Source organism: Pygoscelis adeliae, unplaced genomic scaffold, assembly GCF_000699105.1.
Source record: "Pygoscelis adeliae isolate BGI_AS28 unplaced genomic scaffold, ASM69910v1 Scaffold32, whole genome shotgun sequence".
NCBI classification, from domain to species: domain Eukaryota; kingdom Metazoa; phylum Chordata; class Aves; order Sphenisciformes; family Spheniscidae; genus Pygoscelis; species Pygoscelis adeliae.
In genome coordinates, this window is record NW_008824368.1 from 3647381 (window position 1) to 3663539 (window position 16159).

Genomic DNA, 16159 nt, shown 5'->3' on the forward strand with positions numbered 1-16159 from the left:
TGTTGTCCCTCCAACAGATGTCGGGGTGGTTGAAGTCCCCCATGAGGACCGGGGCTTGTGAGCATGATGCTGCTCCTATCTGTGTATAGAGGGCCTCATCCGCTCGGTCTTCCTGGTCAGGTGGCCTGTAGCAGACCCCCACTGTAATGTCACCTATCCCTGCCCTCCCTTTAATCCTGACCCACAGGATTTAGAGCCTGTATCCCTCCATCCCAACACTCCTATCATAGCAGTCATCCCACCATGTCTCCATGATGCCAATAAGGTCGTAGCCCTGCAGGTGTGCGCACGTCTCTGACTCCTCTTGTTTATTCCCCATGCTACGTGCGTTTGCTTAGAGGTATTTAAGTTGGGCCCCCAATGAAGCTGTCTTACTGGCTGGAGTTCCTTTGTACTGCCTGTTCAAGTTCTTGCATGGCACCCATTGACTTGATGCTGAGTGGCTCTGTGGTAAATGAAGCATTTTGCATTTCCAACTTGGGACATGGCAGAAAATAAACAGGTTTTCTTCTTAGAAAAAAATTTAACCTTGTGCAGGAAGGAAGGACATTCTGAGCAGTCCCTTCACAGTATCTCCAGGCAAAGAAGGGACTCGGTTTTGTCCCTTAGCACTTCTCCCCTCAGAGCTGGAAGCCAGCCTTGACCTATGGGAGCCCCTTTTATTCTGCAGCTGTTGATTAAGCTTGGATGGACTTTTCCCTCCCAGTTTTCTTGGGATGCCACGATTGGCAACCACGTGTTTATTGCCCACTTACTATGAAAAGGGCAAAGACTGGTTACGGTGGGGAGATGCTTGTGAGCCAGGTGTGATGCGTGAAGTGCAAAAGAAATAACAAAATATGTCTACATAGCACATACAGAGTATGCAAGCTTTTTGATTGTCCCAGATGGATCACCTTGAAGCAATTTCCTCATGTAAATTAGCTCCCCTTGAAACATCCCAGAAAAAATGCCAGTCTCAGTCTGCTGCAGGGAAACTGAAATTCTTCTCATAGATGAAGAGTAATAACGGAAATACAAACTGAAAAAAACTGTGATCTATAGGTGAGTATCAGGGACAGGAAAAATGTGGCTGTAGAGAGAGATTATAGATGAACTGATCATAGGAAGGAAATTTGTTGGTTTCTCAGATTTACTATCACAAGTTGCTTTCTAAAAAGGAGAGTTTAAATTGCACAGGGTATTATTTTGCAACTGTAATATGAATATGTAATATCATAGTATCCAGAGTGGTTCTGTAGCAGCAAACAAACAGAAATGAGGGAAATAATGATTCTGGAATAAGATTAAAGCCCTGAGGCAAAAAAAAAGGGCCCTAGTCCCATATTTGCCAGGAAGTTCCTTTATCTGGACCCCAGCGCTAATGGGAGTTTTTCACCCTACATCTCTACTACAGTTGGTAACAGGCAATGTGTGGGGTACTATGGGTTTCATGGTGTCCCTCCTCTGTCCTTCCCCTTCCCTGTCCTCACTCCTGTTGTGATCCTGTGCCTGTCCAGATGGAGACCAGTTGGAGCACACTGTAGATCCTTCTTTTCCCATACACCTGAATTTCCTTCCAGTGGAAACCGGGATGCAGGAAGGGGAAAAAACTGTACATCAGAATCTTATCCCCATATGCAGTTACAGTGTGGCCAGGGTACATTTTGGGAACTGAAAAGTCTCTGGTCCCACAGTTTTGCACACACCCAGAGGGTGCAAGTTGCCTGATAACAGCTTTCAAAAATTAGGGCTTAAACTGTGTTTCTTACTGCCCTCCTCTGTAAAACAGGAATAATACTGAGAGCAAAGCAAGGAATGCTGACAACGTCAGCTCTTTTCATGATCAGACGAGTGCACCGAGAGAATAATTATTTGTCTGTAAGCACTTGATTCGCAGGTGGCTTCAAAATTATCAATGAAAGGTTGTGTTAATATAGATATTCTGCACACCTAAATGTTAAATGGCTGCTGTTACAATTAAAGGGGCAAAGGAAGCCTATGGAAAATTGATAGGTAAATGTCTGGCTGAGATTTCTGTTAATTAAAGCATGTAATTTATTAAAACACAGTGAACTGATTCAAGACCATCTGTCCATGGTAATTGTAAGTATATATTCCTAATATTGCATCATTTGAGTAATAACCATAGTTGAACAAGCAATTTGAAAGAAAGATAAACCCATCAAACATAAGTTCTTTGTGTGAGCAAAATGAGGACCCTAGTCCTCAGTCAGGCATAGGCCTCTAGATGCTTTGACAATATAAAAAAATATCAATAAGGAAAGGGAATGAAAAGTAATTGAGAACTAAATAGCAGGTTTTAACATGTTTAAAACTGATGACTAATATGCATCTATGACTAAGAAAAACAATATATTGACTTCTCAATTACTCAAGTTTTGACCTTTTTTAACAGTATTTTATTATTTTTACTCTTCTTCCATAGACTTTTATCAGAAGCAGAATAAACAATGATCAAAATATGCATTGGAATGTTTTCCTTTGGGGGGGGAGGAGGAAGAAAAGCCTCTTTTTCCCATGACAGTGTCTGAATTTTAATGTAAAATGCATTCTGAGCTAATCCTCTCTTACACAGGCTTGTTCTTGCACTGAGAGATGACAGGCTTTTAAATCTGCCAAAGATGAGTTCAGGCCTTTCTTTCCGGCTCTGCATTGCTTCTGCAATACTTGCTGACATCACTGCTACTTAGGGGAGCATAAGGAGTCTACCTTAGTTTAAGGCTGAGCTGTGGAAACGGGAAATGCTGACAGCTGGGCCTCAAAGGTGAAGGAGGAACTGATGTTAAAACCATCTTTAAAAGAACAAAATGGATAAGCAAGAGTAGCAACTAATTAGTCAGACTTTAAAGGAGATTCTTTCTATGCTGTAAACTCACAAATTCACATTAGCTGTATCCATGTCAGTAATTGCAAGACACTAAGGCTATGCTTGTGCTAGTAAATTACATGTGCTCATGATCCCACTGAGGCCCACTGTGACTACCCATTTTGTTAAACTCTCTTATCTACCAAAACAGGGTGGCTGCTTCCAAATTGTTTATTGCAAATGGTCCCTGACTGATTACCACACAGCATCTAGGAACTGTGTGGGTAAGGGTTGCACACCCTAGGTCAAGTGTCAGAAGATCCTTCTGACAGGATCCCTTGCCAGGGATCCTTCTCCAGTCTAATGGTTTGGATGCTCAACTTCCAGTTCCAAGGAATGTTCACTGTTTACTTCACCAGTATAGAGAGGGCAGTGCATTTGTCTACTAACATGAATAAATGTGCTGAAGTCAACAGAATAACTCATAATAATGAATGTATAGTGCTAGTATGTTGTACTATATATGTAAAACTACAATATGATTAGTAATTATTATAACATCAGTCTCTGCATACTCGTATGTATTTGTTCTGTGAAGCCACAGACCTCCAAACACTTGAGAAGATCTGGTGGCTATTTATATGTGTAGAGTTACTTGAGTACTTAAGGGTTTGACATATTGTGGCTGAGACAAAGAGAGACAGTAAAAGCCATCAGGAATGCACATAAAAACATTTAGTTTATTTCTTTTGGCAACTGAAATTTATATTGTATTTCTGTTAGTACTTTACTATGTCCTGCTTCAGAAAATTGGCAGTATGAATCATTCAGTTTTGGGAAGGTAGGGTCCTCACCACAAGATAGGAGATGTGTGGATTGTTGAAAGTAGCAGTAGCTAGAAGCTCACCAGAATTTTAAAGCTAGCACAGTTTTATTGTGTTTTTCTCCAATAAAGCCTTTTAATTCATCTATGGGGATAGTATATTTTATAGTTTCAGTGATGGACACCAAACGTGCAGAGACCTGCTAAGACCTAACCAGTGTGGGGTTAAGGAAAAGATGTACAAGAGTATGAGAAGTAAAATCTTCCTTGTTCAAATTCAGAGGATATGTTTCATGAAGATTCTCTTAAAATTAAGCACTCCATCCATAGTTATCAACACTCACTTCCTGGTCACACAGGATCTGGTTCTATAATACAGGCCTGCAGAAAAGGAAGCAAAGCAAGCAAGCAGGCAAGAGTGGGAGACAAAATTAGTATTTATTTTTTACTCTCCTAAGTAATCAAGTATTTCCATATGCCACACAGCAAATGAAACCTGGTTTCCAACTCATTTTCATCTGATGGTGGGATCCTCTGGTGGTGTCACCTCTGATTAAAACTTTCCATGAGGTTGGGACATATCATATTGTTCCCCTGTGTAGATTCTTTTATACCTAACATGGCTTGTGTTGATGGTATACATTTTCTTCCATATAAGGCTGTAGGCTTTCCCTCTGCTATATTCAACTGTTTTCAGGAAATACGTAGGGAACCAGTATGTTTGAAACCACTAGCTTTAAGTGAAACTGGGCTGAAAATGGCCAGGAGTTATTTGCAAAGGGAGGACAGACAGACAGACAAGAGCACACATACGCTCAGAGCATGACTGCATCATTGTAATTTCCATAGAAGCTATAAATAAATAAACACAAAAGTCTGATCTCGCTGCACAATGTCTTCCTTAATTGTAAAAGTTCAGCTGGGCTAGAAACCGAGTTAACCACATTTTAATGCTAAACATATCTGAAGACTCATGCTGCAAGCCCAACTCAAGCAAGTTTGCAGAAAGTAGGCTCCACACCAGGCACTGAATGCAGCCACAACAAATCATCTTCCTTTGCACAACTAGATCCTGAAATGGGGTGCAAAGACCATGCACACTGTGGCGTAAGTGTGGAAAAGCAGAAAATGCAACCACCATCCTGAATGAAAATACAGAAGCTCTCCTGCACCACCGGTGACTCAGACCTGCTTCTTTCACCCCTGCCAAGAAACTCAGGACACCTCCTCTTCAGAAATCCCTGGCCACGTTACTGAAACACATGTGCTTCCCAAATTCTGTCAGGAAGTGCACACATCTCTTTCCAGATCTTGGCAGCCTGAAAACACAGAAGTTGAATGATTCTGTGAGGAATAATCTGGAGTCCAGGGTTCCTATGGCTCCGTTATATACTCAACAATAGCCCAGCAAAAGATGCTGTTGGTAGGAACTCAGCATATATACTGCACAGAGGAATTTCACTGGGGCCAGTTGACTTCAGTGTGAAGGATGTTGGAAACCTCATGTTGCGCATGTGTGGTAGGGGAAGAAAGGTTCCCATGTCTCCACCACAGCTTCTCCGAAATCTGTGGGTCTCAACTGCTCTGAGTGGATCCTGTTGCCTGGGTGTCTCAGTTCAGGGGCAGAGTTGATTGTTTTTCTGTCCGAGGAAGGTGGATGACTTTGCAGATTGTAATCACTCAAACTGGATTGTGCTGCTCCTCAGGGGCGAAAGAGGTCTCCTTTGTGCCTGACTATTGGCCAACTGAAATCACTTTTGTTTGGGGAACAGGGAAGGGCTGGAGCTGTGACCTATGAAACAGATCTGTGAATCTCATGGCTTATAAATGCCAGCAGAGAGGGGCTGGGCCCATTATGACAGCTGCCTGTAAAAACTATGATCTGATGGCGAACAAAATGTCAACTCTCTTAACAAAGGAATCGCTAGACTGCTGCTCAAAGAGAGGAAGTTCTCAAGTAGGTATTTTGTCATTTAAGTGACATTCTTCCCTACTGAATGCAGGCTTCATCACAGCATTTCCTACTATTGTTGCCTAGCATCTGGATTACTGCAGCTCCCCTCCAGGGGGCTAGCATTACAGATTCTGCAAAAGCTTCAAGCACGTAATTAGATTGCTCCCCTAGCAAGCAGAATTTCCTGGAGGGGAAGCACATTGCACCACTGTTCCACAACTTGCCTGAGCTGCCAGCAAGAGCCAAGAACAAAGCTGGTCCTTGAATCTACAAGGATCTGCAAATTCATCTGGCCCATAATGCGTAGCAGTAAAAGTTTGGCAGGGCTCCGACGCAGGAGTTGCATGCATTTAATAATGTGCTTTGGATAGCAAAGTCCAAGAAGAGCTGGGCTGCAATTTGGCAGGAAACTGAGCCAACTTAGCAGCTTGGTGCTGCCAACAGGCTGTGATCCTGCTCCCGCCTTCCCCTGCACCCTCCTGCTCCCAGCGAGGCCTCCTGCCCCTTCCTTGGAATCGCTCGGTGTGGTGCTCATCTGACCAAGCCAGGTGACCAAGAAAGCTGACTCAGCTCCTAAGCCCAGTAGAGCACTCACTTTTTTGCTGGCTTTGTTTTCCGATGCCGTTAGCAAGACAAACTGACCCACTCACAAACTAAGTGCAAGATGAATGCTGGAGCTGGTGCAAGGCAAGCATTAATGGCATGTGACTGTGGGAGAGGAAATGCAGGAGAAAAAAAGATGCGCAGCCCCCTTTCAGCAGCAGCAAGCTGTTAAATTGCATTCAGCATCACATGAAACCCCACCCTTGGGCCTTGCTCATTGCCAAGTCTTTTTTTTTTTTTTTAATCACAAAACCCTACAGTGGGTGATATCTAATCTATTTTGGGACTCAGTATGCAGTTCAGACAGATTTATTTTACAGGAGGTATGGATGATGGCAACCCACTGGGCATATAACAGCCCAAACCGTACCTTGGAGTATGATTCTAACACAGCATAAGCTGCTCTGAATTTGGGCTACTGCTGCCTGATTCCCCTCCCTCCTCACCCACACATTTCTTCCTTTCCCGCACGTTTTGGCCTCGTGTCTTGCATGGCATTGGTGCCAGTGGAACCAGAAGACAAACCAAGCTCAGGGAGCTGATCTAGCTAGAATCTAACCTGTCAGAAAGTGGTTTGTTTCCTCAGGAATCTGTTTTCTGAATCAGACCACTGCACAAGTCCATCTCATGCAAAAGAACGGGTACAAACATTTAGCTGATGGCATAAACGAAGGAGAGGAAGATACTTTGCCTTTTTAACAACCTTTTAGTTTTTTAATATGCATGGTAAGCATGTTTTCAAGCTTAGGCACTAGGAACAAAGGGGGACGATTCACAAGGGACTCAGGCTGAGTATTTTATCTCTAGGCAGGTACTCAAGGATTGTAATTCATGAGCTTGATTTAGGCATCTCTCTCCCCTTCCAGGAACAGAGGGAGTTAGGCAGGGGTGCATGCTTTTCCTCGCAAAAAAACCTCTGAATAAGGGACAGCAGCATCTGTTGAAACCAGCCAGTGGGAAACGAGAAGGCAGAGGAGAGCTGAGATTCTTCCTCTTCTCAGATTTAGACTTCTGCATGTGTGAGACTGGAACATATTTTGAGCCCTCCTTCCTTTCATTTGCTTCTAGATTTAGGTAACTAGCTCTTGCCCTGGGGAACAAATGTGTCTTGCTGAAAAATGGCCTCCAAGGAGAAATACGTAATGGTTTGAATATCCACCCAAAGTAAAAAGAGATTCCCTCTGGGGAAAGTAAAGGAGATCCCTCTGGGGTTCTCCTCAGAGGGATGGTGTTCAAACCTGCAGCTCCCTTCTTCTCAAAGGGGAGCTTCTTACGCCAGAGCTTGGAGGCTAAGCTGCATGAGCCTTCCCTCCCACGGTAGAGACCACTGGACAAAAAAGCACTGAGGAATCACAAAGCCAGGAAAAGCACAAGCAATAATAGGAAGCCCAACGCTGTACCTTAATTATAGAGGTGCTCCCCTGAGAGATGGAGGTCTTGGGTGCCAGTCCTTGATTCCAGCATAGATTACACTTTTTTATCCAGTGACTCCTTAAAGCAAAACGCATAAGCAAATCCAGGGGCAGGGCTATAGGGAAGGTATTAATTCTCCTTACTCACTAATTCCTTTGATTTTTCAAAACACAAGACATTTGTGCAGTTGCTAGTAACACGCTGTAAATGCCCACAGCTCCAAGCAGGAGAGAGAATGAACGCTTTGTTACTCTAGGAAAATAGATGTGTATTTTTACTGTAGTCATAACAAAGGAGGCTTCAAGCATTCCTCTACATGCCAGTTGGGTTGTTTTTCCCATCACAGATATTCATCTCACTGCAGTCTGTAATGTCTTTCTGTGATCATATGTGATGCATTCTGACAGTGTTTTTACAGTTAAAATTTAATACTTCAAGAAATCCATTCACAGTCTGGCTTTGAATATAGCACGTGAAGTTACTTTAGCTTCCGCATCACTTTCCATTTTATTTTCAGCAAACTTTGGTTAGCATATTCCTGTAAATGTGTGAAACTTCAAATTGGAAAGGACTTGTTTCAGTTCTCCTTCTGTTAATAGAAGTTTGTCATCTCTCCAAAAGATAGAGGCAATGGGCTTTGACTGAGGGTTATATGCCCTTCCTACATACTGCTACTTCTGGAAAATTAGCGCATGTCAGGTGTTTGGAAGTGAACACATGGTGTTGTTATTCCACCAGGAGGTAGGATTGCCAGAGGTCAGTCTGGAACTAGGGACATTGCAGGGCTTCTCCAGCTAACCTATCTCTGATGTTCAGGTGTTGAAACAAACCACAGCATTTTGTTTTGATAAAAACAAGCCTTGAGGTAATCGGGCACATGGGATTAACAGCAAATACTTGCATGAGGACTGTAACAGACTGACACTAAAATCATGTGAAAAAGCAAAACTAAAGTCTCTCTGCAAAAGTTATAAGGTTTAAAGATTTTTAAGTTTTAAGGGAAGGATTTATCCACGCTGAAACCTTTTTCTAACTGCTTATGTCAGAACAGGATTTCTGTATTATTTCCTTGCATAAATAATCTTAAAAACCTGTATTGAGTCCTCCTCTTGTTTACAAAACTCTGTAGCATTAGGCTACTACTTATAAAAGCTCTATTCCCTCCTTCAAATTCTGCATGTCTTGTTTTCTTGGCCCCTGTGTTCAGGCCAGGAAGAGGAGCTGGGTGAGAAGGAGAGTGTGGCTCTCTTGTGAGGCCACACCTTGGTACCTGGATTGTGTGTTTTCATGAGAGAGAGACAACTGTTTTTCTGGGAAGATGGTGGAACCAAAGACACATGTGAATTCACAAGTCGGGAGTTTTATGTGGGTCCCTAATGAGCAAGGGACACCTTTGCAAGGCATCTGATAGCCTGAGAGAAGTAGAAATCCCATAGGGACAGGATAGCCTTTTCACAGAGACAAAAGCAAGCTTGTTTATGAAATACCTATGTTTCATGAAAAAAAAATTTTAAAAACTGTATTCCAAGACAGGTGGTGTGAGTTAACAGAAAGAGAAGGCCTTAAGTCCCTAAAACAGCACAGGGCATGTGGCTACATGCAGAATGCAGACCTGGAATACCCGACAGTATGTTCCTCGCTTGGGGGTCTGGAAGAATGTGTCATGGTTGTCTTTTGGCCTGAGTTTCTTCCCCACAAAACAAAGGTGTGAAGAAGTGGGTGAGGCAAAAGGATAGGTTGGTGCACACCCAAGGCTCACCCTGACATACCAGAGACATGTGTCTGGGCTCGGGACTACCATGGAGGCACTCCTGGGTTCTGGAGTTTAGACGTACCCCGTGAGATTCTTTGATTTTGCTTGCAGCTGCACGTAACAGAAAGGTACAGTCAGCGCTGGCAGGGAGAGTACAGTATAGTGCCATCTGCAGCACTAACATCTTAATCTATACTGGTCATGTAGGGAGTTTGAGCTGTTGGGTGAATGTGGAAGGATACTCTCCTGTGACAGTGGAGTGGTCCTATGAGAAGGAACCCAGTTAGTCGATACAACTGCCCACAATTCTATAAGCATCCTGCCTGCATCCATGCTGGATGCAATTCCATGCTTGTGGAAATGCTCCAGGAACAGTAGAACTGTACTGTATTTTACAGGACAAAATGTCACGGCTTGGAAGGCAGGGTATATGGAAGCACTTGGCAGAGTTATCAGCATCTAGAATAAATGTACTTGTGCAGCCCTAGCACAAATGCGTCCCCGAGTGCTCTGTCCTGCAAGACTGGAATCTGCCAGGTGCTGTACACTCAGGCCACAGTCTACCAAAGAGCTTAAATATGTGCTTAATTGCAAGCAACGAGTCCAAAGCTTAAAGCTAAACACAGGGAGAGACGTGCTATTGAACTGAGGGCAAAAAAGCTCAGCACTTCACAAGGTCAACCCTTGGCAAAATTGAACCTTCATTTCTTGAAGTACCATGATTGTTCATGTGCCTTTGAGGCTTGCATTTGGAAATGGGGGTGACTGTTATTTCAAGGTGTATGACTCAGGCCCTGAGTAACCAGAACAAAATCAGAGACAAGGGAGAATTAGAAGCACAAGGGATACTGTGAGGGAAGAAGCAGACGACTGAGTAAAAGGGTTCCCTGGGGTGAACTCCTTGCCGCAGTACCTGCAAATGCCTGTAACTCACTGCTACGGCATCCTTTTCATTGCCAACTTTATTACAGATAATCTGATTTGTGAAGCACCTGGGGACACGAATTACATGCGATCCCAGCCTGGCCACCTTCCCTCCTATTGTAATGACTGTATCTTTTACTGGGGTGGGGGCAGGGCAGGTGAGGGATGATGAAAGAAATTTGGTGAGGTTAAGAGAAACAACAACATGTAAATTATTCTCCTGTCATGACACTTTTCAGGGTCTGTAAAAACGTGACAGATTGTGCTGGTTGCTTTTCTTAATCTGTATTCCACAGTGCATTTTGCATATATGCTTTATGTGCCCAAGCTCATGCCTACAAAGCGGCTCTTCACGAAGCATCTTCCAATGCTAGCGTTGCCATATATATAACGTATGAAATTCCGACAAGCAGCTTGGATCTGAGCAAGATTCTGTGTCCTTACAAGGCACAAGAGAGAATTCCTGGCACAAGAAGCTTCGATTAAACAGGAAAAACACCCAGGATCATTTCAAAATGCCCTGGATATCAGTGGTACATTTATTTTAATTATGTATGAACTCTTGGCAGATTATTTTCATTGACTGCCACCTATCTAGCACAAGGTGGCATGATAAGACTGCACGGCTTCTGATGACCTCATGTCAATACTATGTCGCAGTTTGAGCTAAAAAGGAGACATGACATGAGTAAATATGAACTGTAGTGAGGATTTGTCTACTGGAGGGAGGTTTGGTGTGAATTTGAGATGCGGTCTCTGATTCTGCATTGACAATGCTGCTGAATGGCTTCATCCATTTTGGAAGCAGATGAGGCGACTCTCTAAAGGCCTCCCTTGGCCACCCGAAAGCATCCACGTAAGTCACTAATGAAGAATGACTATTCAATGTGCTTTCAGTATCTATGTTTGTAGATGATCAAAACTGTGGAAATAACTTCTCACCTGGTCCTACCGCTACCCTTGAACAACTCATCTACAGGCATAATAAATCTGCCAGCACTTAAATGAAGAGCGGGGTCCCTTTCTGTGTGGTATGTTAATGTCCAAATCAATGGCACAGTCCTGAAGGACTGTGCATCCATGCATGTAATTGTATGGCCTGCTTCACAGGGAACAGACTACTACTGATTGTAATAGTCTTTCCCAGGCTTAACAGCTATGAACTCTCCCCTCATTTCACATGGAACCAGTGTTATTAGTAGTTTGTTAGATTTCAGAATCTCCCATGGGATCCTATTTGGCTGCTGAGTACAAGTCATTCTGTAATTGCTTTTGGAATAGTTTATCATACTGTTTTCTCAGCTGCCAATAAAAGCTTGCCTGGCTTCTCGCAAGACTCATCTTTCACAAGTTTTACCTCTACCCATCTCCAACTGCTAGGAGAGAAACCACTTTTTTCGTTTTTGCTCTTGTAGGTTTCTAAATAAATCTTCCTTTTTTTCTTCACCCTAGAACTCAGTCCTCACAGCTAATTTAAGCCAGCTACCTCTATTTCTGGCTGGTGTTCTGCTCTTTCTGAATCTCATGGGCAGAAGCTGATGTCAGTTGCAGGCATTTGAAAACCTGTCTGGAAGTTGCATTACTGTGAAGCAGGTGAAAATCTGAGTGGCATCTTGGAGATCAGAAGACGAACTCCCCCAGTTAAAAGACAGGTGACCTAGTCTAAATGGGAAGAGATGACAGCTTTATCTTTAACAGGCAATGGGGCACAATAAAAGGATGAGGGAGGTGTGGGAAGAGCTTCATCCTAAGTTACAGCTCCTATCAGCCTAGCTGGAATTCAGTATGTGGGAGAGCAGGGACTGCTGCTGTCATTGCTGCCCTCAGATTTTTTTGTGAGGGGAAGTAAACAACTCTAAATTTCAGCCTGGCTTCTATAGAACTTGTGTGGGTGTCCCAGTAGTTTGGTAAACAGGTTACAGAAGGAGCCACAAGGAAAATAAGATTTTTTTCCAAATAAACAAATCTAGCTTAATGAAGACTCAAAATTAATATGTGTTGGGGGGTTACCCCAGGAGTCTCATTATCCCTAATTGGATGTTTTATTTCATGAAGTAGTCAGCGTTAACTTTTAGCTTGGTGAGGGAAAAGATCTCATATTTAATTGCCCCAAAATTTTCCTTTATTCCTGGGAACACTTGGCAGGATTGTGAATATCTCTAGTGGCCAAGCTGTCAAACAAGCTTTCCCTTTTCAAAGGACATTCTATTATTTGTTTTTGGTTTTGTTTTTTCCTCCCCTCACTATCCAGGGCCAGTTTTGATTCTCTCTCCCACTCAACACCTCCTACTTCACAGGCAGCACCGGTCCCAACAAGCCCTCCAGCAGACTGAAAGCCACGACTGCTTTCTGCCTGGGTGACTTCCTGTCTTGAGGGCTCTGTGCCCAAATCTACACCAGCAGAAATCGTGTAACTCAGGTTTAATATAGCTCAAAGCAGAGCTAATTTTGTGCTGGAACACTCTGGAATGGCGTACCAAACTCTAGTTTTGGCCATATGTACTAGTGTTTCACACTCCTTCCACAAAAAAAAAAAAAGCTTTGCCTCATAGTATTATCTATTTTTACCTCATCTTTAACCTATTCTAGAATTACACCGGCTAAGCAAAACCACCTTTTTTTTCCCCTTTCTCATCTCATCGGTCTAAAATCGCTATCCAACGTAAGTGAGCAAGGAAATAAAGATTTCTTTTTAAATAGCAATAAGAAATGGATGATTTATCAGAGGCATTTAAAAATATTAATGGTGTAAAGACAGCTTGACAAATAAAGGATGATTATTCTCATCTCCACAGGCCAAAGTACAGCTGTGGCATCCTTCCAAGCAGTGCTCAAGATGGTTGATTTCTATTTTAGTTGATATTTGACAGAAAGGATTTTATTTTTACATTATCTAGGGGAAGTGGAAGTGAGTATTTGTTCTGTCCTTTTTCCTACTTGCTCTCCTTGCTTATCCTCCTGCCTTTTATTTGTACTGTTTGCAATGTTTTATTACACATGGTCAGACACCTGAGAGCCTTCAGGAGTTACATATCTTCTGTAGTCAGTATTTTCCATTATTATTTGAAGGTGTGGTATACTGAACACTTACCAACTGAACACTTGATGTTTAGTGTCTGGAACATATAAATAAGAAGACCGCTGAAAAGCACTGTAGCCTGGAAAAGATACAGACTGAAACTGAAACACTTATCTGCTTTGGATTTCTTAGATGAGGTTCTCTACAGCTCAACTTCCAAGTTCCAAAGTGATCCTCTAGTTCATGACAAGTAAAGTAGGAACACCAGGAATTAAGAAATCACAATAGTACATTGGAAGAAAAGGCTTTGCACCAGAAGAATCCTAGGCCTGAATTTCACTTAACTAGGAATAAGTGTAGCATCCCTCATTCCCTCCCCTGGCCACGTATTCCCTTGTGTCTAGTGACCTAGCAATGGCTAGCCCTGAAGTCAACTGCTTCAACAAGCTCATCGGACAGAAAACAAATCCACCAGAAAAACTCGTTTGCTCACCTGATTCATCCTGCAGTCTCACAGTCACTGGACCTCATGTAAGGGGGAGCGAGACGGAACACATGGCTGGAGAGAGATGGAGAAGACTGAACTTTTCAGCATTAGCATTAGTCATACTAAATTAGTTGTAGCATAAAACCACGCTCTGAAGGCATGGTTCCATACGATGAGGTTAGGTTTCACTCACTAACCCAGAAGGAAATGAACACCCCCTCCCAAATTAAATGTTCCTCAGTCTTGTTACTGAGTTGAAGTGGCTCATGGAAGCATATGGCAAACACCAAGGAGGAGCTAAGGGAGGGTGAAAATCTGCAGTTGGGAGATGAGGAGTCAGCAACATCTCAGCTTCTCAGCGTTGGCGAACTATTAGATCAGCTGAGCTGCTCATGGATCTGTCTACAGGAATCAGTTTGCCCTGCAGATCATCACTTAAAGACCCATTCTGGAAGAAACAAGATTCAACTGAACAGGATAAAATAAGCTATTTTTGCTTGTGCTAACAGGTTCTGAATAATACATTCCGTATGCCATTGAAAAGACAATCTGAAATGAAAGAGCTCTGAAATGTCTAACAGTCTCACTGTGGATGGAAGGATACATTCATGGCCACACAACCTAAAATGTTCTTAGACTACTGAAAAAAATCTGTGACACTGCTTACTTATTCAGGAGGGGCATGAGCTTTAAAGAAGCAGATCTGGCTCAAAACCAACACAACTATGAAAAAAGTTTACTTAGGGGAAAGAAGGCCAAAAGCACTGAAGAACTGAGGAAACAGAGGAACCAACACTGGGGAAACAGAGGCTCTGTTGTTCTGTACGGGCAAGGGTTTCAGAAGTCTATTCAGCAAATTATCCACTCAGTCTTAATGCAATGAGCCCACGGGGCAAGTTTGGGGTGCGAGCCCATTTCACCCAGCCTTTCCCTTTGTCCTGAAAGAGACGGCCCCTCTGACATGGTCTGAATGACTTTCTGTGTCTTGGCACAGGCAGGCATTCCCTGATGCCTCTGGTCTCACTCTGTCCTCCCACATAGAGGCAGGAGCACAAGTAAGTCTCTGCCTATGAACCTGCACTTCCCAGCCACTGCTGCATCCCCAGAGCAAGGAGAGGGCTAGGACTGGACAGTGGAAAGCAGATAGATGTCCATGTTGCCTGGAAGAGGGACGGCAGTTTGAAAAGTGGGGAGAGAAGGGTGGCTGCTCCAGTGAAAGACTTGGCGGCATTGGCCTGGTTGGGTGGGAGTAGTACTGCTGTCAAAAGGAAGAGGGGGAGCAGGCTCCTGGACACAAGGAGAGGGAAAGATCAACCTACAGGAACCTCCTATAACTGATGTTCATTCCTTGGCCTGTCAAGTTTGGGTGTCCTCTTAACGCCCCAAGCTTTTAGCTCTAGTGAAACTAGTATTATGGCCCTGAAATATATCAGAAGTACTTCAGGTCCAAATAATTCAGATATCAAAATGAATATGAGGAAGAAAATGATTTAGCAGAAGGATTGCTTTGTTTTTGAAGTTGCTATTTCTTTCTGTTTATGCACCCATCAGACACTAACAAATCAGTGAACTGGATGCACAACTAGACAGCATCACTGATTACATCTTTCCCTGAACAAAATCAGGGAAATACTGGGGGAAAAAAAAGCAAGCAGAAGTTATTTAAAGGGCAGAACTATTTGATGAGATTTTATCTACTATGCAGTTTAAAGAGAATTCCCAAACTATCTACAATCAGAACACTGAGGGTTGTTGTATATTGTAAATGAATTTTAAATTACTCCTGTTGGCAGAGTTGTCGTCTTCTCAGGGTTGCCAAATCTCATTGCTTTATCACAAATCTCATAATGCTGAATCACTTATTTAAACCACAATTCAAAGAATCACTGACGAATGAGTTTCTTGTCTTTTTTTTTTTTAAATAAGTGTAAATTTCTCAGGGACATACTTATTGCAGAAGGTAAAAAGATTATCAGAGTAAATAGCAGAACCAGGGATGTTGTCATTCATCTAGTGCTTTTTCTAATCAGGAGAGAAGAGAATTGCTGTTTGCTGGCAGGTTTTGCAGCTGCCTGCTGACAGCAGGACGTGGGGTCTGGGGACTCCCTGCTCTCCCGTGGAAGTGCTTGCCCTGGCCCCAGATTAGCTTTCACTCCGTGCTCCCTCATCTGCCCTCCACCCTGGCTTCTCTCTCAGTCTCTTCACGTTACTGAAAGTTTCATGAATATAAAAAAGTCCACTGGCTTCCCTGTGACCCCACGCAGAGATAGAGGCCTGTTTACAGCACCAGCCCATATACAGCAACATTTAAAAAAACCCAACAAACCAGTGTTTTTTAATTATAGCTCAACTGCTGGCAGGATCGGGGGCAGGA

General features: G+C 43.0%; 1 protein-coding gene across 1 annotated transcript in view; it reads right to left on the bottom strand.

The window, feature by feature from the left end:
* ITM2B (integral membrane protein 2B) overlaps window positions 1-13867 on the bottom strand; it is a 56115-nt gene extending 42248 nt beyond the window's left edge. Inside the window, exon 1 of the mRNA XM_009319959.1 lies at window positions 13792-13867. Coding sequence (XP_009318234.1) covers window positions 13792-13800 — 9 coding nt within the window. The 5' untranslated portion in view covers window positions 13801-13867. The remainder of the gene's footprint in view (window positions 1-13791) is intronic.
* Window positions 13868-16159: the final 2292 nt, after the last annotated feature.